Source organism: Nelusetta ayraudi, unplaced genomic scaffold, assembly GCF_046127955.1.
Source record: "Nelusetta ayraudi isolate G7.1 ecotype Tasmania unplaced genomic scaffold, CSIRO-AGI_Nayr_v1 ptg000004l, whole genome shotgun sequence".
Taxonomy (NCBI): Eukaryota; Metazoa; Chordata; class Actinopteri; order Tetraodontiformes; family Monacanthidae; genus Nelusetta; species Nelusetta ayraudi.
In genome coordinates this window covers 17,269,515-17,289,222 of record NW_027466054.1, presented here as the reverse complement: position 1 = coordinate 17,289,222, position 19,708 = coordinate 17,269,515, and the positions used below count along the sequence as shown (strand labels likewise).

The 19,708-nt window shown below is 46.3% G+C and overlaps 2 protein-coding genes and 2 long non-coding RNA genes across 7 annotated transcripts; 1 reads left to right on the top strand and 3 right to left on the bottom strand.

The window, feature by feature from the left end:
- Window positions 1-987: 987 nt before the first annotated feature.
- LOC142897386 (uncharacterized) lies at window positions 988-2,824 on the bottom strand. Its single transcript, XR_012928449.1, has 2 exons — window positions 1,581-2,824; window positions 988-1,509 (listed from the first exon to the last, which is right to left on the bottom strand). It is a non-coding gene; the product is annotated as an uncharacterized LOC142897386 (long non-coding RNA).
- Window positions 2,825-2,856: 32 nt separating this feature from the next.
- tnpo2b (transportin 2b) lies at window positions 2,857-16,999 on the bottom strand. 4 transcript variants are annotated; one of them, XM_076039221.1, is made up of 24 exons: window positions 16,804-16,999; window positions 14,141-14,240; window positions 13,881-13,956; window positions 13,637-13,786; window positions 13,256-13,362; window positions 13,030-13,163; window positions 12,840-12,921; window positions 11,083-11,205; window positions 10,860-10,978; window positions 10,702-10,762; window positions 10,438-10,609; window positions 10,197-10,349; window positions 8,736-8,961; window positions 8,482-8,653; window positions 7,510-7,704; window positions 7,265-7,423; window positions 6,196-6,283; window positions 5,881-5,979; window positions 5,681-5,776; window positions 4,879-4,954; window positions 4,664-4,763; window positions 4,456-4,530; window positions 3,939-4,068; window positions 2,857-2,996 (listed from the first exon to the last, which is right to left on the bottom strand). In XM_076039221.1, the coding sequence occupies exons 2-23, from the start codon at window positions 14,237-14,239 to the stop codon at window positions 3,961-3,963; spliced, it is 2,670 nt and encodes an 889-aa protein (XP_075895336.1). In that variant the 5' UTR covers window position 14,240; window positions 16,804-16,999; the 3' UTR covers window positions 2,857-2,996; window positions 3,939-3,960. The 4 variants fall into 4 exon arrangements, with proteins under 4 accessions (XP_075895336.1, XP_075895345.1, XP_075895329.1 ...); XM_076039230.1 differs by lacking the exon at window positions 16,804-16,999 and adding an exon at window positions 15,955-16,143; XM_076039214.1 differs by lacking the exon at window positions 16,804-16,999 and adding an exon at window positions 15,669-15,938.
- A 485-nt stretch (window positions 17,000-17,484) lies between these two features.
- rln3b (relaxin 3b) lies at window positions 17,485-18,209 on the bottom strand. The gene is made up of 2 exons (XM_076039657.1): window positions 18,035-18,209; window positions 17,485-17,945 (listed from the first exon to the last, which is right to left on the bottom strand). The coding sequence occupies exons 1-2, from the start codon at window positions 18,207-18,209 to the stop codon at window positions 17,662-17,664; spliced, it is 459 nt and encodes a 152-aa protein (XP_075895772.1). The 3' UTR covers window positions 17,485-17,661.
- LOC142897395 (uncharacterized) lies at window positions 17,840-18,902 on the top strand. Its single transcript, XR_012928451.1, has 2 exons — window positions 17,840-17,979; window positions 18,061-18,902. It is a non-coding gene; the product is annotated as an uncharacterized LOC142897395 (long non-coding RNA).
- Window positions 18,903-19,708: the final 806 nt, after the last annotated feature.

Genomic DNA, 19,708 nt, shown 5'->3' with positions numbered 1-19,708 from the left:
GGGGCCGGATTTCAACAAGTTCATGCTTTTTAACACAGAAACAGAATTTGGGCGGGAGAAAATAATTGATCCTGATTCATCCTGACAACATGCAGCCGGACCCTCTTTCCCTTTGGTACTGAAGCAAAAAAAATTACATAGCAAGCCTTTATATTCACAAAAATGTTGGTTTTTTTTTTGTTTTTTTTTTCAAAACTGAAAAACATCAGTTGCACAGAAGTTCCAGAAGTGATTAAAATCATGATTGGTGCACCAACTTAAGAGATTGCAGAAGTAGAAATAAGAGTTCCGATTGTCTTTTACTTGAAGCGACTTCACGATTCATTGATTTTGCGCCTGCGCTCACAGTCGAGGTCAAATCAAGTGCCGGCAACAACTGCAAAGTGGAGAATGTGCTGGCAAAATGCTTACTGGGTGACTATTCTGGCAAAGCCCTTTGGGGGTGACTCAACTTTAAAGTCAGCGGTCCACGTTTTGGGATATCAAAAGTAGCAGCTCGTCTCCGATGTTAATTTTTAAAAAAAACAAAAAAACAATGTGGCCTCGGCTCTTTGGCAGCGTCCTAGCTGTCGTCGGTTCAGTGTGGTGAAGCGTCATGTGCTCTGGATGTGAACTGAGGTGGTGTGTTGGTGTGCAACGGTGCGGTCACGACACTCTGAGCTATACCTCACGGACACGGCCGCACTCGCACACAAGCGACACAAAAGCATGCATATACAAACAGGCCGGGATGCGTGACAAAAACCCTCCCGCATACGGATTTACTTCAGCATCTGTAATAATCTCTAATAAAAATGCCATCCAACTACTCAAAAAACATCATGCTGAAAAGGCCCAAAAAGGAATGAATGCACGGTACTCATGCAGAACCTCACTCTCATCATGCAGGACCTCCGTCCGAGCACGCACACACACACACACACGCACACACACACACGTCAGCAATATGGCAAAGTTAGTCATTGTAAAAGTGCGGATTAGTCCCAGTTTTACAAAGTTGTTTTTATTTACCATTTAGTATTGGGATATTTTTGCCAGTCAAAGACACTTAATTTCACAGTGCAACACAGTTTGACGAACACTGACACAAGGGTCAAGACATACCATACGGGCAAGGTTAAAAAAAAAAAAAAAAAATCAGTCCATACAAAATAAAGAAAAAGTGCAAAAAAACAAAACAAAATAAAAAAAATAAACACAAGTTAACAGTCACTCAAAATAGCATTAATTCAAAAAGTTCTTGCGTTAATTGTGCGAATTTAAGTCCACGGTAGAAACAAAACTTAAAAAAAAAAATCAGTAGCAGCAAAACAAAATAAAACATCAAATAAAAAAAATAATGAAAAGGGACAATTTAAAAAAAAAAAAAAATGCTCCAAGACCACAATGACATTGCCAATCACTGTCTGACTGAGGATATCAATATGGCATCAGATGGATCGCGCCTGATCTACAGATGTAGAGTAGAGTAGACAGAAAGACGTTATAACACTCACTCACTCTCTCTTTCTTCACACACACTCACTCGCTCTCTCTTTCTTCACACACACACACACACACACACACACACACACACACACACACACACACACACACACACACACACACACACAGTTAACAGGTGCCAAGGACATTGCGGTGGGAGTCAAGTTTTTTTTTAGCTCATTACCATATCAAAATTAAAAAAAAAAAACATTTCAAACACTGTTAACACAGAATGCAGAAGTAAGGATTCACACACACACACACACACACACACACACACACACACACACACACACACACACACACACACACACACACACACACACACACACACACACACACACACACACACACACACACACAAATCATTCTGCTTTTACATCCACGCACAAACACACAAATCTCAAAGAGACAACTAAGGATGTGATTCTCGCTCTGATTTCCTTCTCTGCCGAGCAAACAAACAAACAAACAAACAAACGTGTTAGCCCTAATCCTCTCTTCCTGCAGGAATGGTTTCTGAAGCCACGAGGAAAGACACTTTTGCTTTTACTATCATTATTATTATTATTTTATGTACTTCTTGTTCTCCTCCTCCTCTCATTCTTTTCGGATAAGGTAAAAATAAAAAACAAACGTGACTATACGTCCGAGGAGACGGACGGCTCTGCGAAGCAGTGCTACTTGTGGAGAAGAAAACGTTACGTGGGTATGTGTCACGGATGCAGATGGTGAGGCTATCGTACAGAGAGAACAAGTCGACGACGGCGGATGATCGTATTGAATCCTGATCCCCAGAAAGAAAGAGAGAGATAGCTAGATATATAGATAGATATCACCCAGGGGAAAACTATAATAGAGTTTGGACACCTGCCTGCCTGTCTGTCCCTAACTACAAGTATTTAGGTCTCAGAAAAAAGTCTAACTAAATAGTGCCACCCACAGTCGGTTCCGTGTACTGCATGTACAGTATGTGCAAGTGTGAAGTGTGAGAGTCCCGGTCTGTCTGTCCGTGTCCGTCACTCTTTGACTTTTGAGAATCCCATTGTTTGTTTTTTTGTTTTTGTTTTAAAAGCCTCCGTCTTCCGTCCTCCCTGGCGGCAGGACTTCCTGCCACTCTCTGTCCCTGCCTAGTTCCTGATTTTCCCTCCCGCTGTCTCCCTGAACGTCCTGGTGCGCCCGTCCCTCCGTCTCTCCTGGCTCGTCCATCCGTCCGTCCGTCCGTCCGTCCGCCCGCCCGCCTGTCCTCCGCGTCGCACTCTCTATCTGTCCCTAGCAGTTAGTTTTTATTTTGTTTTTCTGTGTCGGGTCCCTGCCTAGTTATATCTAGAGGTGTCCCTCCGTCCCTCCCTCCCACCCGCCCACCCTCCCTCTATGGACAAACACATAGGGCGTGGGGGCCGTCCGTCAGGGGGAGCGGCCGTAAGCGTCCCTTCTCCCTCCCCCCAGATCTGGGCAGTGCAATACACAGATGGATGAGTTTCCCGTTCACCCTCCCTCTGGTGGCTCACCTGTGTGTGTGGGGAGAGGAGACATGGACATCAGCATCAATGTAAGCGTCCACACTGCTAGTCACAAGACAAGGTCCCATATCATGCAGTGACTCAAATTTGCTCAGCTGTTAGCCAGCAGAATAAGCGTAATGCATGTGAAAGGGAGCTAGCGTGGGCTCTAGGGGCTACGCAACCGTGACTGACGAGTTACCTGTCGGATGAAGCCCAACTAAGGGGCCGTTTACACAGAGTCGGAATTTTTTTGAACCACACTCGAAGAAGAAAAAATGTGTTTACACGAAGCCGTATTAAAAAAAAAAAAATCCTGTTTACATGGAGACGCTGGAAACGACTGAAAACGATGTAGTACCTATGCCCGACCTGGTGTGGCGCCACAAGTTTACTCCCTGAAGGCGGAAGAAGAAGAACATCTGAAGCACGCCGTGCTTAAAGAAGCAGCAGCCTGCTAAAAACATTAGCGCCACTGAGAACAGAAAGAAAGATCGCTCGTGAAAAGACAATGTGGATCAACAACAGAGTTGAACATGGTGGCAAACTTTTACTGGCACGACTCCCAGTCAGTGTTAACATGGACCTTTTAAGTTCAACTCTGTCGTTTATCCACACTGTATTTTCACGACTGATCTTTCTTTCTGTTCCCAGTGGTGCTGATGTTAGCAAGGCGAGCTACTGCTTCTTTAAACACAGCATTTCAGGTCTTCTTCTTCCGCCTTCAGGGAGTAAGCATTTGGTGCCACACCAGGCCTGGCATAGGTACTACATCGTTTTCAGTCGATTGCAACGTATCCGTGCAAAAGGGATTTTTTTTTTTTTAATATGGCTTCGTAAATGCGTCGTTTTTTGAGTGCATCTGTCTCCGTGCACAAACCCCCTAAGATTTGACTGTCGGTGTCTCCAGCCCACCCTGCACTTCTTTCGCTTGTGTACTCTAATACCAACCTCTTGGGTGGGTGTAGAGAATCTAAACTCCGTAGCAGGCTGCCAGTCTCTCCTTCAGCAGCGGGGGGAACTGCTCGGAGAACTGCTGCCAGTTCTCCTCCCCGACCTGCTCCTTGAAGCCGTGCAGGATCTGCAGGAGCAGGCAAGAGAGAAAAATGAGAAAAAAATACTCCAGCAACTAAGGGTTTGCGTGAATTAGCACGAAATTGAAATTCTAAGCAGGTTTCGTTTACTTATGGACAAGTGTTGTAAAGATAAAATCGTTAAGCCATGCAGCAGTGTTTGTATGTATGATTATTATCTATATACAACTTGGCTCAAATGAAAAATACACCTGGACGTCCATTTTTGCACATGGACTCATTTAAAGCATCCAAATCTGTTTTTCGACTTCCAAAGCCGTCAGTCTGAGTACTTGGCGCTCCGCTCTAATGTTTTCACACCTTGAGCTCGTGAACATCACTGATTAATTTTGCTCTGGTTTAAAGCTCGCTCAGCGGGTGAACGAGAGCCTCACCTTGTAGAACATGTCCCTCAGGTCATCTTTCGGGTTCACCCAGGAGGCCACAGCATCACAGAAGAAGATGAAATCCTGGAGGGGGAAAGAAAAACACATGGAGAGATGTGGACGATGACAAAGTGAACCAAGCCTGGGAAAAAAAAAAACCCTCTTGGGGCTCCAAGCAGAGCGACGTTGGTTCCGTTTCCAAAACCCCGGGTCTCACCTGCACCACACCTCCAGGATTCACGCCGATCATCATGCAAATCCCGCGGAACGCCGAGTCCTTCTCCTCGTTGTCTCGAATGTTGCGCAGCGACGTGCACCTGCACAAAGCAAACATCCATCTGCATCGTTCGACTCCACCGGCAACCAACACGTCTGGATAAAAAAATACGGGTGAGGCAAAGTGCGCTGGCTAAATACAAAGAGGAGGCTCACCAGGGTCGAATGAACTGCGGCAGCACAGCAGCAACTTCCTGCGGACACACGTAGCCCAGGCGGCCGATGGTGATGGCTGGGAAAGGTCACACACACACGTCAGTGGGGACGGAGTTGCAGTGTATAGGGTCCTCACAGAGCGGGCAATAAGCGAAGCGACGCAAATAAGCGATGCGAAAATGCGAATTTTTCGTGCACACACCAAGCGCGACGCATATGAATACGAATATTTGTATAAAATTCGCTAAGCGAATAAAGTTTGTGGCTCTTTCTGTTGCGCCGAAGAAGAAACAATGGAGTCAACTACATCCTCAGCTGACGAGGTCCTGGTGATGGCTGATCCAACATCATTTTGATTGGTCAGAGGTCCAGCGTTCGCCTCTTTGCCTCCGAATAATTCAACACAGAAGCGAAAAAAATAATAGTTGCCTTTTTGCTCGGCGGAAATTCGGTTGCATTGACTTTTTTTTTTTTAATTCGCTCCTGGTGTGCAAGGACCTTGACGTCACCCATTTGGCAAAAAAACTGAAAAAACAGAATTTTAATGGCTCAGTGTTCCACCACAATATCAGATCTTGTTATTCATCTCGTACTCCGGTTGAGCATTTATCATATGGGCCTTTTGTGACATCACAAAGGGCTGATGTCCAGCACACACTGAAGTCAAGGACGGATTTTTCTCCATTCTGGGACATTCGCAAGTGATGCAAATCACTGTTAGAAAACAGTGAATGTGGCTCAACACATGGCTTTAAAAATTACAGATAAAATGTGGTTTAGGAGAGGGGTGTATCTGCAGTACCAGTGTTCTCCAGCAGGGTCTTGGGAGTGTTTGGCCGGTTTATGATCTCCACCAGCTGATTCAGCACCATGGCGATGTAGGGCTGCATCTCCACTCCTGGCAAAAAAACAGAAAGGTTTGAGTGACGCCACGTCCCACATCTCGACCGCAAAGCCTGGTACCTGAAGGCATCGTCTGCTGCTGCTGCTGCTGCCACTCACCCATCTGCATGCAGATCTCCCCGATGGCCCAGGTGGCGTTGTTGCACACGGAGATGAACTCTGGGTTCAGATTGGTGCCGAGGATAGGCATGAACTCGGCTACAGGGGGGAGAAAACACGTCAGGGGTAAAGACAGGACACACACACACACACACACACACACACACACACACACACACACACACACACACACACACACACACACACACACACACACACACACACACACACACACACACACTGAGTGAGTGAGTGAGTGAGTCAGTCAGTGAGTGAGTGAGTCAGTAAAACAGACTGATGTTTCCTGATGTTTACCGATGCAGGGTTTGACGTGAGGGAAGCAGGCCTTGGTCAGGTCGCCCAGCAGTGCGAAGGAACTCTGTCTCACCTCCGGCATCGTGTCCTACAGCAGGAGAGACGAGCGATGAAGAGTGAAGACACAGCGCCACCCGGAGGAAAAATGTAAAAGCCGTGACTCTTCGCTGTTGAGCATGAGGACAGTTCAGCTTAATGAAAGCAACCACGTGTAGCTGTAGATCATTTTGTGATGCGATTTTTGGGTTAATTATGAATGATGTGCAGCGAAAACTCTTTTTTCTTATTAATATATATGAATCTACACAGTGCTGCTTTAGTATGATAGTAAAACATAGAATAGGATAGAATAGAATAGAATAAAACAGAATTCCTTATTAATCCCACATTGAGGGAATTTGCATAATTACAGAAACAAAACACAGTGCAAAACAAGCAAAATTATAGGAATTAAAAAGACAAAAAAGCACTCAAAACTATTTGACCACCTCTTGTTTTGCACATGCAAGCCCATGAAATATGCAACACGCTAACTTCTTGCAGCTGCTTTTCAATCTTAGTCACATTGTGCTTCTCTGGGAAATCTCTCTGCAACTCTGCAAGAGGCCTGAAAATATTCACAGCAGCAACAAAGAGAATTGTCAAAAGATGTGGGCGGGGCCAGCCGATTCTTTGTTTTATCTTTGTGGTAACGGGCTTTTAGGTACACAGCGGGTGGCATGTTATTTCTCTTGGCACCAAACTTCAGCTTTGGGGGACCTTGCAAAGCCACCAGCAGGAAGTGAGAGGAAAAAAAAAAGCCGACAGCTGATGCTCCACCTGGACGCACAAAACCCTCCAAACACTTGAAAGAAACCTAGAACAGCTTGAATGCTGCTCAGCTGATATCAAAGGCACTCTTTAATGAGATAAGTGGCTTATTGTGGAGCCACCGCAGGGTTGCGGCAGAACAAGGGAAGCTTTCAGCGGCACAGAAGGGACCTTCTCTGCTACCGACAACAACCAGAACATTTTAACGAGAGGAGATGAGAGAGTCCCTCTGCCGCCGCCGCCGCGGGGCTCCGCTCACCTGCATGCACTGGAACAGCAGAGTCATGATGTTGCTGCGGGCCACCAGCGTGTCCACGTGGCCCCCCAGGCCCTCGGCCAGGCCGCTCAAGAGGTCCAGAGCCACAATCATGAAGTCCTTGTCGGGAGCCTCGTACTGGTCAGGCTGCTGGCTGTACATCTGCAGCAGAGTTGGAGGAGGAGCAACAGCGTGATGATGTTTGTATGATGCCAGTGTGTGTGTGGGTGAGAGAGAGTGAAGCTCACCATGGCCTGGGCCAGAGTCTTCTGCACCAGGGTGACGCAGCGCTGGTAGACGGGCTCGCAGTACGGCAGGAAGCCGCTCTGCAGCGCCGTGGCCACCGACGACAGGCATTCCAGCAGGGGGAAGAGGTCCTTGTCCTCGTCCTTCAGCTCGTTCCACTTGGCGATGAGCGGCGGCATCAGCTTCTGGATGTACTCCTGAAAGAAAATGTATTGATTTCAACTTGTTCAATCCCCCCGACCCCATCTCTTGTAACAAACTGTATTGCACTTAAGAATTTACAGAAGAGGATTGGGGCCCACAAGAAAAGAAAAAAATTTCGAGAATAAAGTTGAAATTTCGAGATTAAAAGTTGACGAAATTTTGCAATTAATGTCAATTGTCGAGAATGAAGTCGAAAGCCTCTGCGTGCAAGTCTAGTGGAGTACTTTCGTTTTCGCCAGTTTCCTGATTCCTGCAGCTTACTTTTAACTGTGGGTAACTGGGTTAATCCACCATCCATATCATTAATCTTGAAATTTCCACTTTATTCACAAAATTTCCATTTTATTTGAGTCGATTTATTCATGAAATTTCTACTTTATTCACACAATTTCATCTTTTTAACGTCGACTTTATCCACAAAATTTCAGATTTTTTTTAGGTCGACGTTATTCATGAAATTTCCTCTTTTTTACGTCGACTTTTTTAATGAAATGTTGACTTTTCACGAGATTTCAACTGAAAACTCGAAAATAGACTCGAATAGAGTTATAGCCATTTTGTCTTTTTAACAACAAACAACAAAAAAAACCAATTTGTTTGTGCCTCTGATGCAGCCAAACATTATGAAACACACACACAAAAAATTATCTGGCAAATATGTAATAATAACAATGAATTAAGACTAGAGTTGAATGTTAAGGCTGTCCAAAAACTTTTTTCCACTACTGTACTCCTGCGCTTTCAAAGAAGCGTGAAAGCCGGACGCTTACAGGCTGGTTGAGGTGGTGTCCCACAGAGTCGGCCAGCGTTCCAATGGCATCGTACAGGATGAGCAGGTTCTTGTGCTGGTACTTCCCAAAGGCGAACACCAGCGTGTCCAGGATGTAGCTCAGGTAAGGCACCAGTTCGGTGCACGCCTCCTCCTCCAGGGTGGCGAACGCACTGCGGAGCGCAGAGGAGACGGGTGACGCGTGAGTGTGCAGTCGAGAAATGATTGTGCACGTGTGACGTGTAGAGGGCGAACCTGCACGCTGCCTCCTGCACCCGCTTGTTGCCGTCCAGGATGCGCTTGAGCAGCTCCGTCATGAGGGGCTTGAGGTGGGCGTCGGGGGGCTGGCTGACCACCCAGTGGGCGTAGCGGCTGAGGGTCCAGCAGGCGATGGAGCGGACCAGGGCCTTCTTGTCGCACAGACACTGGATGAGGTGGGGGATGAGCTCCGGCAGGTAGGGCACCATGCCCTGCATGCAGCCTGGAGGAGCGCAGCGATGTTGACCACGTGTTAAAATTGAATAACAAAATGCAAAGTGTTTTGTCGAGGAGCGGTCCTTTAGAAATAAATAAATCGATCATTTAAATTGAGATAGATATATAGATAGATAGATAAATAGATCTTCTATCCAATCCAATTATGTTCATTTTTAGACTTGACAAAGACAGACAGCAAAGGTTGCAACTGTCCTTAAAACCCCGCAGAAAACATCGATGAAAAATGGTAAGCTACTGCTCAGGAGATCAGGGTGGACGGAGCAGCAGCAGATGGTATTTTCACATTCAAAAGAGAAACTTCTCCTGGCGGAACCATTGTTTTTGCTCCCGGATGCACCCCCTTTCAAATGATGTAAAACTTCCTAGAGACACTTTCGCACTCCAGCCGGGTGCACTGATGCATCACTTTTAGGGCTGCCAGCGTTAACGCATTAATTGCGATTAATTAAATACAATCCATAACGCGTTAAAAAAGTTGTATTTCAAACGTGAACAATCCGCATCAAGCTGGACAGGAAGTCACTCCAAGAAGCATGAGAAAATGAGGTACATTTTCAAAATAAAAGAACTTTTCAAAGTTAAAATTCTCAAAACAAAATACCACGATTGACAAATGCGATCATATTTGTGTACATTATATTTGTCAGTATCTAAACAGTGTGTGAGAGAGATGAAAACAAACAAACGCACACAAAAGAGAGAGTGGGCTGGCTACGGGGTGGGAGGGTGGTGTTTTGGGTGTCTAAACACACAAACAAACAGGGAAAGAGCGAGAGAGAGGCAGATAGGAGTTGTTGTCAAGATGGACGATGTGAAATTGATCTTGATGAAATAAAGAGCTCTGAATGGGAGTAAACAGCAGCTGAGCGGAAGTGCTTGTCGACCGAAATGTGCGCCTAGTGTGAACCGGAGTGCTGCGACTCACGCACGATTTTCGTGGGTGCGGCGCCTCCACATCCAGTGTGGACCCAGCGTAAGCCTTTTTGTCCCTTTTACTAACCCATAGTCGGCCCCTCTGGCCGATTTCTGGTAAGAAATACTTTACATTGTGGGATTAAAACTGCCTTGAAATGCAAAATAACAGAATTTTACACATGCAATTCAAACCGCGATTAATCGCAGTTAACTATGAAGATTCTGCGATTAATCACGATAAAGACATTTGACAGCCCTAATTAATTTGTTCCCTTTCAACCAGTGTTGAGTGAGAGGACTCACCCTCAGCGATGGCGCCCAGGACCAGGATGCCCGACTCCTTGATGACCCAGTCGGGGTGGAACAGCAGCCCCTTCAGCAGGGGCAGGAGGTGGGGGAGCAGCTCGTCGCGGAACACATTGGCCAGAACGTCAAGGGCTGCGGCCGAACACTTCCCTGCAGAGGGGAGAGGAGGGGGGAGAGACAGCATTAGGGAACAGCCGCTCAAAGCCACCCAGTCTGCTCGGCAGGACGACGGACGTACGCAGGTTCCAGTCAGACAGCGTGTCGTCGTCGTCCTCATCGTCCTCGTCGATGTCCTCGCCCTCCTCGCCTTCGCCGCCCTCGTGCTGCAGGGTGACGGTGCGGGACTTGTGGAAGCGGGGCTTGATGTCCTGCTCGCTGTCCGGGACGGCCTCGTCCTCCTCGACGTCGCCCTTGAGAGAGGAGGGGGGAGGAGAGGGGGGATGGTGAGGAACAGGATGTGGCCGGGAACGAGAGAGTACGAGAGGGGAGGACGACAACTCACCTTTAGGAGGATGATGTCAATCTCAGAGTATTTCATCCCGTTGACGAGGGTGGGGATCAATCTGGTGGGCGAGAAAAACAATTATATGAGGAAAAAGCATGATGACACAAACACACACTCGCTTTGAGATTCTTTGGCAATTCTCGAGGACAACTCACTGGACCAGGTGGCCGGACAGCGCCTCTTTGCAGATGGGCTGCTCGGCCAGGGTGAGCCAGAACTCGCAGGCCTCCAGAGCCACGTTCTCGTCGGGGTCCTGGGTGCGCTGCAGCATGTACTGGGAGCAGACAATCAAAAGATTGAGGCGAAGCTCAAGGGAATCAACGCACACGTTGGCCCGTGTTGGGGTTCGAGTCCCTGCTTTCCCCTCACTCTCCTCACCTGGATGATGCTGTGCATGTGCGGGATGAGGCGGTCGATGCGGACCTCCAGCAGCATGACCAGCGCCCTGCACACGTTCTTGCGGACCTCGCAGTCCTCGTCCCCCGCCAGCGCAAACAGACTCTGTGGGATCAAAGAAGAGCAGGAAGCAGAATCAACTTCCTGTTCAGCGTCTGGCATGTCTGGTCTCTTCTCAAATAAAAATCTGCATTTAGTTATGACTGGCACCCACGACCACTTGAAGTGCTTTGCAATTAAATGAATAGCTTAAGGTCCAGTGCGTAAAATCTTTAAGGAAGCTCGGTATTTATGAAAACCTGCCTAGGCAGCCTCTGTTTTATTTGAATCTACTTTAATCTTATGAATGTACTTAAAATCCACTTGATGTTTGAGTTTTATTTCGCCCTTTGTCTTGTTCCAAGGTTAGCAGTGGAACTGGCCGTCCTACATTGTTTATTCGTATTCAGGCCACTGTCACTGTGAGAAGGAAGCCAACTAGGAACAAGACCCTTATTGCTCTGTATTCTTATAGATATGAGAACTGTTCTAAGGGTGGGAAAACCAAACTACTTTTATTGTGCTGCCAGTATGCACTTTTATTATTGAATTTATGGGCTGTATGTTTTACCAATAGGAAAATCATTCATCATGCCAGATTTTACACACTGGACCTTTAACGTCACAACAACAATACATCAGGAAAAAAATCACATCAAAATGCTGCATGCCACAGCCATTCTCAGTAAATAAGTTACGAGCTTGGATTTAAAAAAGGCTAAGGTCAGCAGCAGGAAAAGCTGTCACCCCAATGTCTGACCTTTGACCTCAGGACTTTCACCAAAAGATGGCTCGAAGACCTCAAAGCCCTGATTTGCTTAAGAAGAAGAAGAAGAAGAAGAAGAAGAAGAAGAAGAGGACGAACTAAAACCTGATGAATGAAATGGTTTTGGGACCTGAAGGGCTTTGACAACAAACATTCATTTTTCAACATCAATTCTGGTTGACATGCTCACGCCTGGGTTACGAGTCGCAGCAACATCCACTTGAGGCACATCACAGTAACCAAGTGTGGAGTTAATGTTAAGGTTATTATGAGCCCCGACCTGCTGAGCCAATCGCTGCTGGAGAGACAATGTTCTATTGACGCCACTGGTTCAGTTTAGTATCAGGACACAATGCTCTTCCTGCTTTTCAAGGCCACACCCACAGAAGCTCAATAACACTCAAACGATCTGCAGATTCTTTTTCAGACCACAGGACGTGACGTTGATCGTACCGTCCACATGACCGGTCTTAAAAGAGCAAAATGCAGCTGCACAGTACACGAGCTTGGAGGGAGCACTCGTGTGGTTCTCAGCCTTTGGAGCAGCCACGCAACAACTTTGCCGAGATGATGTAAAATGCAAATGTTTGTCATCATTTCTCACGAAAGCAAGAAGCCACCACGAGCGGCAGCGAAATCGCATTCCTTGTCTTGTACTGACATTTTTATGATCGACCAAAGCTCGAAGCAAATCTGAGACGGATCTCCTGTGAGTGCGACTTCCGCCCGGCCGCTGCCGCCGCACTACTGCTTCACAACCCTGCTGGGTTTGTCAGGTGTTGGATTTGGTGTGACGGCGGCCTTGACACCCAAATAGCCCGGTCGCGGAGGAGTTTCAGCGTCTTTGCAAACAATCAAGACCCTGTTACAAGTTGGGCAATTTGTTACTTCACATGCGCGGGAAGAAAATGAAAACGGATCCCGCAGCGCTTACTTCAATGAAGGTGTCAATGTTGTCCATCAGTGCCTGGGCGCGACCAATGATGAACTGGTTCACGCATGCTATGGCATGTGACCTGAGGAAAGGAAAAGGTCACGGTGGCATTTATTACGCCGCTTTGGCACCGAGGAGGGAGGCAAAGTCAGAGGACGAGGAAGAAACGAAGAATCGACTTTGCACCGACCTGATCTTGGGGCTGCAGTGTTTGAAGAACTGCAGGAACTTGGGGATCATGATGTTGAGCGGGCGGTTCAGGGCATCGCTGTCCAACAGCTCGGAGGAATCCTCGCAGATCTTCTGCAAGGCTCCGAAAGAGCCCTGGGCAACAGGGAAGCAAAATGCATCTAATGTGAGCTCAAGATATTCCCGGTTGCAAAGGTGATCTTCGTGCTGCTGCAGGTCAGTCTGACCTCGCAGGTGTTGTAGTCCTCAGAATTAAGAAGGTTGCAGAGCTGAGGCAGCAACTCGGGCCACGTCTGCAGTTCCCCTTTGGAGGCAATGGTCGTGATCAGGATCCCTTGAAAAAAATAAAAAAATAAATAAAGTAACATTAACGTTTGCTTAAACAAAGCAGACAAGGCCAAGGCTAAATTTCTGCCTCGCCAGCACATTTCACCACTCAAAACATCTGGAAAGCACTGCACCAGTTCCCACACAGCCACGACACCTGCAAAATTTCAGCCTCCTACGTGCTAGCCTGACTCACAGCGGCTAAAAAAGCTGCCACAGCAGCTTTGTTTCCGCGCGGCGCAGCCCCCGCCCCCTCCCCCGCCCCCACCTTGGACACCCACCGATCGTAGCTCTGATGAGCGGCGACGGGTCTCCGATGTTGTTCAGGCATTCCCGCTTGATGAAATCCGCCACGTTGGGCGGGAAGTTCTGGTAGTGGGCCTTGACATTGTTCTTCAGGATCAGGCCACTCAGCGAACGGGTGGGTTCGTCTGCAAGAACCGTGAAATACAAATACCCCGATATGGATGTCTTTCTTTGAAAAGGAAAAAGAAGAACAGACTCCCTGGTGAAACGCACACATACCTTCAGACTTGAGGCTGGTGAGGACAAAGATGAGATAGTTGTTGAAGTCTGGGAACTGGTTGAGCTGCTCCAGTTTCTGTCGGGCTCAGTTAAGGACTCCAACACATGGTCCGACATCCGGAAGGTTTATTACAATCGGCTGGCTTGTTTGTATGACGACCAGTTACAGATGACAACACACCACCCGGTCAGAATCGCACACTCCCCCCACCACACTCTTATTATCAAACACACACGCAGCCATACACACTTGAGGATACTTCTTGCACGGCTCTTTGTGTTGCCGTGTCTGGGGACTGCGAGTCCTTCAGGAGCTGAAGCACTTGCTGCAGACCCTGTTCATCAGGCTGCCACTCCATCCTAAACGCACAAACATCCGGGGAAAATAACTGGTTACAACTGCGTTAAATAGTTGCTTACGAGCAAGGGGGTGTAGGACCGAGTTGAACATTGGGAGGGGGGGCTTTTTAAGAGAACTGGCATAGCCAGAACTGGTTTGCACAGAAGCACGTCGCAAATAATTACAGTACAAAACATTGACGGAAAGCTATACATTCTTCAAAGAGAGGGTTGCGCACATGTTGATAGTTACAGTTCTGTGGTAACTGTTTCTGTACCATCGCTCGCACATTAGTTGAGCGAAAACAATTGGTGACAGTTTTGCACCCTATCAGTTTCTGAAATCTGGTATTTCAGAAACTGATATAAATCTTTAAGCGTCGCCTCCTTTCTAACTCATCTACTTCCTTCTTCCCGCCACCTCCCTGTCATCCTGTCCTCCATCTGTCCCTCTGCTTCCTTCATAGGGCAATGAATACACTTACAACTCGCCATCACCCATGCTATAATGCTGAGTACTACGCCTGCATAACAACCATGGAAAATACAGGCTGTATTATCGTCCTCTAGTCCTAAATTCTTAGAAGTTTCAACTTACTCTTTGGCACAGAAATAATCCCAAAAATTCCCTTCCCTTTTGGTCACGATGTCTCTGTAAATGAAATGTATTCTCAGTTTACTGTTAAAGATTAAACAATGGCTGCTTGGTCTAAAGGGGAAACAAAACCAAACTGTATTTGCGGTCAAAACAGGTATTAAAACTCCTCAGTGGCCTATTTCACAATGGTAGGATTATAAAAGCAGGGTATTTCATTGGTTAGTGGTGTTGTTAACTTAAGTAAAGGACCTGAGTTCTTCTTCCACCACAACCATAAATTACTGATGTCAAAATGCAGCGTCATCAGTTCAAAGGTCTTTAGTTTATAGGTCTATATAAAAAATAATACATGGTCACTGTACAATGGTGGATAACAAACAGGTGGATGACAGACAGTCTGTCATGCTTATTTCTTATTTTTGTATATGTGAAATTGTTGAGTTTAAAGTTTATGGTAAACTCTGTAATTTACATGTTACGCCTCAACACCTCACGGTATTTTTTCCGGGGGTACGTTGAACGTGACTTTCAGTGTAACGTCGCAGCTGAGGCACGAGTTGAGAGATGAGTCGTTGTAAGCCCTTCTTTGTTTTTGTCTCGAAATGAAGACTCTTGTTAACAAGAAGCCATTCGTGGCGTAAGCAGCCACAACAGAACGTCCACACATTATGACACCTAACGTTGAAATGCCGAGCCAGAGAGCCATGCTTCAGCATTCGTCTGTAGTCATACCTGACACGATTATTACTCAAATCACGTTGAGGGAGACTACGCTGAAAACAACAACAACAACAGCAGCAGCAGCAGCAGCAGCAGCAGCAGCAACAACAACAACAACAACAACAACTCACCAACTGTTTTGATTTGAATCAAATCGCTGCATGTAACAATCGGCTGCGTTATTTTAAAGGCGGCGATCCCGGCGGTAGGCTTCGTGAAAACCCAGAAGCAGCCCCGCTCACTCCGTTCTCCCTTTCGTAACTTACAGCTGTGATTGGGAACACGTAGCAATACCAACTATGAACCGCAATCCGGGCAGCCCTCTCCCACATTGAGGCCCAGACGGCACAAACGCGGATGCGTCTGGTTCATTCACGGCTAGCCAGCCAGCTAGCTTAGCGTCGCTTTGATACGTACAAGCTTTACACCGGAGACGGCTGCTGGGCGATGTCCCGCGTCAGTGATGCGGATGCTACGAGCGATCTTCCCAATCGATGCGACAAAGACGGGGAAAACAGTGCGCATTTATAATCATAACATTGCAGCCACATATCAACCCAGGTGTTATGTCGAGACTGGCATGCCGGCCGAGAACTGCGCGGATCTCGGGGCAACTAACGACGGAAGAAGATGTGGGTCAAAAACTAAGTTGCGCTTGTTCGTCCTTTGACTCTGGGAATTCCGAGTTAAAAGGAAGAACTCTTTCGCATTTCCGCTCCATGTTTCCTACATTGAAGGGATCAGTTACAGTGGAGGCAAGCAACCTCATGAGCTAAAGAGTTTTAACCCAAGAATCAACGAATTTATCGATATGAAATCATCACACAGAAAGGGCTGAAGCCATTGATGTACACCTAATGCCAACTATCCAAACTTGTTTTAACAATGCAATAAAAACATACATCAAATAGTCTCTCTTTCTGGCGATAGAAAGGTAGAGTCAAACCTGAGCAATAGATGATAATTAATCTAGTTGATAATAAGATGTATCTATATGCGCCTAAAGATCACGTTGCCTCGTCCGCCTGCGAAGTCACGCAAAATTAAATCTTAACACGTATGCGAACTTGTTTTAAAGGTTAAAGACGTCACTTGGTTTATATCTCATTAAAATACGATCACGTTCCGTTTGACCGTTTCTGGCTGTGCGCACTCCCGCGATGCGCATACCATTTTAGCCGGCACGCACAATTCGGCGTAACCCCCCACAGCTACTAGTAGCAAAGGCAGCTAGCATCACCCTGAAAGTAGCGCCAACGGCTTTACCTGGTCGCTCCGGTGCGATAGAACTGTTCTTCTCGGGAGGGAGGTGCAGCTACACTCTAGCAACTAGCATGAAACACGGTGTAGAGGCGGTAGATGTGAACTTGTTAGGTCTCCGTAGGTCTTGCCGTGCTAGCTGATATGTGACAGAGAATGCATGCCTCGCAGTCGAGCCGGTTGATCCGTCTGAACATGTTCGGCTTCCGTACTCAGTAGCTACTCCTCAGTCTTAATCTGCCTAAAGCAACAAAAAGGTTCACCCAAAAAAACTGTTCACGCAATTTCAACTTGTGTGCTTCAATATCTGATCACAGGATAGTGTTATCTTCGAATTCTATGGTAGAAGCATTAACGTTGTTGTAAATATACTGTATATACAGCTAAATGGTAAGGGCGGATTAGCATAAACACCACCCCGAAATGTTAGTCTTGTATTAGCTCTGGTTTCTATGCGTGTTAAACTCTAATCAAACGCTGATAAACTGCCTTCCCATCGACACAGAAATTCAACATTTTCAAGATTCTCATGATTTTCAGAGAGTGGAAATCTAGCATGAGACGTCTTGACAGTCATCACATCCCTTATTTCAAAATACTTGATGAAACTTTATCCCCCAAAAAAAGATTAGAGAAGGTGAAAGTGTTCTAACAGCAGTTATTTTGTAAAAGGGATTGAGACAAATGTTCCAAGTACACAAAAGTTTATTGGCCTTACGATTCACATTTTGAAAATAGTGTCACAGTCCTGTATCAGTTGAAAGTAATTTATGGACATAGAATTTAAAAATAAATAAATCCAAAGTTTGAAGACAGAGTGGAAGCACAGAGGACAGGGTAGAGCTATGTACTTGTGACAAGGTTTTAACACAGAGAACTGATTTCACTCTTGCTGCAGCCCCACTTGCAGCACGCATTAGACAGTCCGACCACCACATCTCGTCCTTTCCTGTCTGCACTCCGGAGCGCCTCCAGTACGTCCTCTGAGATGGCAGAGCGAGCTGAGCGGCTGTATCCATCCACCAAAGGCACCACATTCCCTGTACGATCTCTCCACGCTTGGGACTCAGCTGGATTTTGCTCATGGCTAAGCTGAGGGATGGCATTTGTGGCCCATGGGTCGAAGGCTTCTTCTCCAAGAAGAGCTTCTGCAACAGCAGGGTAAAACTCGTCAGTCTTATGGTAATATGCCGTCACAAAAACCAGCTTGTATCCACTAGTTTAAGACAACTCTTACCTTGGTCTCTCATGTTCCTCCGCCAGCGAGACCCTCCACACGTGAAGATGACAGCACGTATGAACTCTCGTCCGCACAATTTCACCCCATAAAAAGAGGGTTGGTCCTCAGTGCACCGCACTCTGTCAACCAGTGCAACCAGCAAGCCCATGGTCAAGAGTGCTGCCTTCCACATGGCGAGAAGAGGATGCCGTGGGTTTAGCAAAGGCTGGGATTCACTGAGGGGTTCTGTCTGACTTGCATTTCATTTTGAAACACATTTACTTTATATACAGTATGCTGGCTATCTCACCAGAGAGGAACCACTATTCACCTCAGCACTTCATCATCCCAAGAGATAGGACTGAAGACCTTTGGGGAAAACAATGCAGATAGACAAAAAAAAGGAAAGGTTTTGATTAAGTGGCAAAAGATGCCAGGGGTGAAGTCAAAACAGCTCCTGGCTATCTAATCACTTGTGACCTTTAATGGCCTTTCTGTCCGACGCATTGTTTGTATCACCGCCACAATGTCCACCTGTCACTCTGTTTGCTTTGTTGCACATTGGATGGAGATCCCTATCCATTCACCTCAGAGATAATGAAGGCGCTACATGTTTACCCAAAATGGCATGGGTGCCCACAGAGAAGATTTTCACAAGCCATCCTATGACACTGGAGTGACTCATATCAGTGGTTAACCTCTGAACGCCTTGGATTTAATTGTTTATATGAGGTTCCATAGGGAGTGGAGATAAGCGACAGCAGCAACTGTTGATGTGAAGTGACTGATGTGACATCCTCGTCCTATTTCCTTCTGTTTATCTGTTTCACAAACACAATAGTATAACGATACCTCAATAAACAAGGGGAAGTCAGTGATGGCAAAAGTCAGAGAGTTTGATGTTCTCTGGGAGTTCACTTGGTTCAAAACTTTCTTCTAAAATAGTTCAGTGATAAGATACAGTTGCGTTACATAATACTGGACAATGAGGTTATGTAAAGTTTCCGGTAATAAAACGCCTTTTTCTAAATATGACACAATTGTGAATACAAAACATAATATACCTCTCAAATAACAAGCATAAGAAATGTCAAATTTAGAAAGTATGCAATCGAATCAGACAATGCCAGCAAATCAAAACTGTCTCCAGATGAAATAATGCGGTTGTGTGAACAATGAAAAGTATTGTTTTCTATGGTTTGCGTTTTGAGGTAATTTGAGCAAGGCTTGAAAAAAAATAAAATAATACTGAACTTGTCTAGGAAATTGTTTGTTTATCACGTTTGGACATTCAAACACGGTAACACAATGAGTCGGCGTTGAGCAAAGCGCCCACTAGAGGACGCCACACAGGAACAAAAGTTGAAGAGTCCAAAGTCATGGAAACTTTGGAGGATTAACAAACGTATATAGTGCGATCTTCCAGTCATTTCGGAAGTGCATTGAAGAGTGAAACTCTCTAATCAGGGCCACGCATCGCTTAGTCCTGACTTGCGCTCAAACAGCCAAAAGTACAACGGAATTATTTGCCGAAGAAACGTGTCAACGTCAGAAGGGGAACGGTGAGCGTATTTTTTTTTTTTTTATTTGACATTTGGCTCCGGTGGTTAGAGACCGACAGGGCCCGTTGACCAATCAACCACCAGACATCTCCCTGACGTTCCGGCCCACTCCCGTCTCGGCCTATCAGCG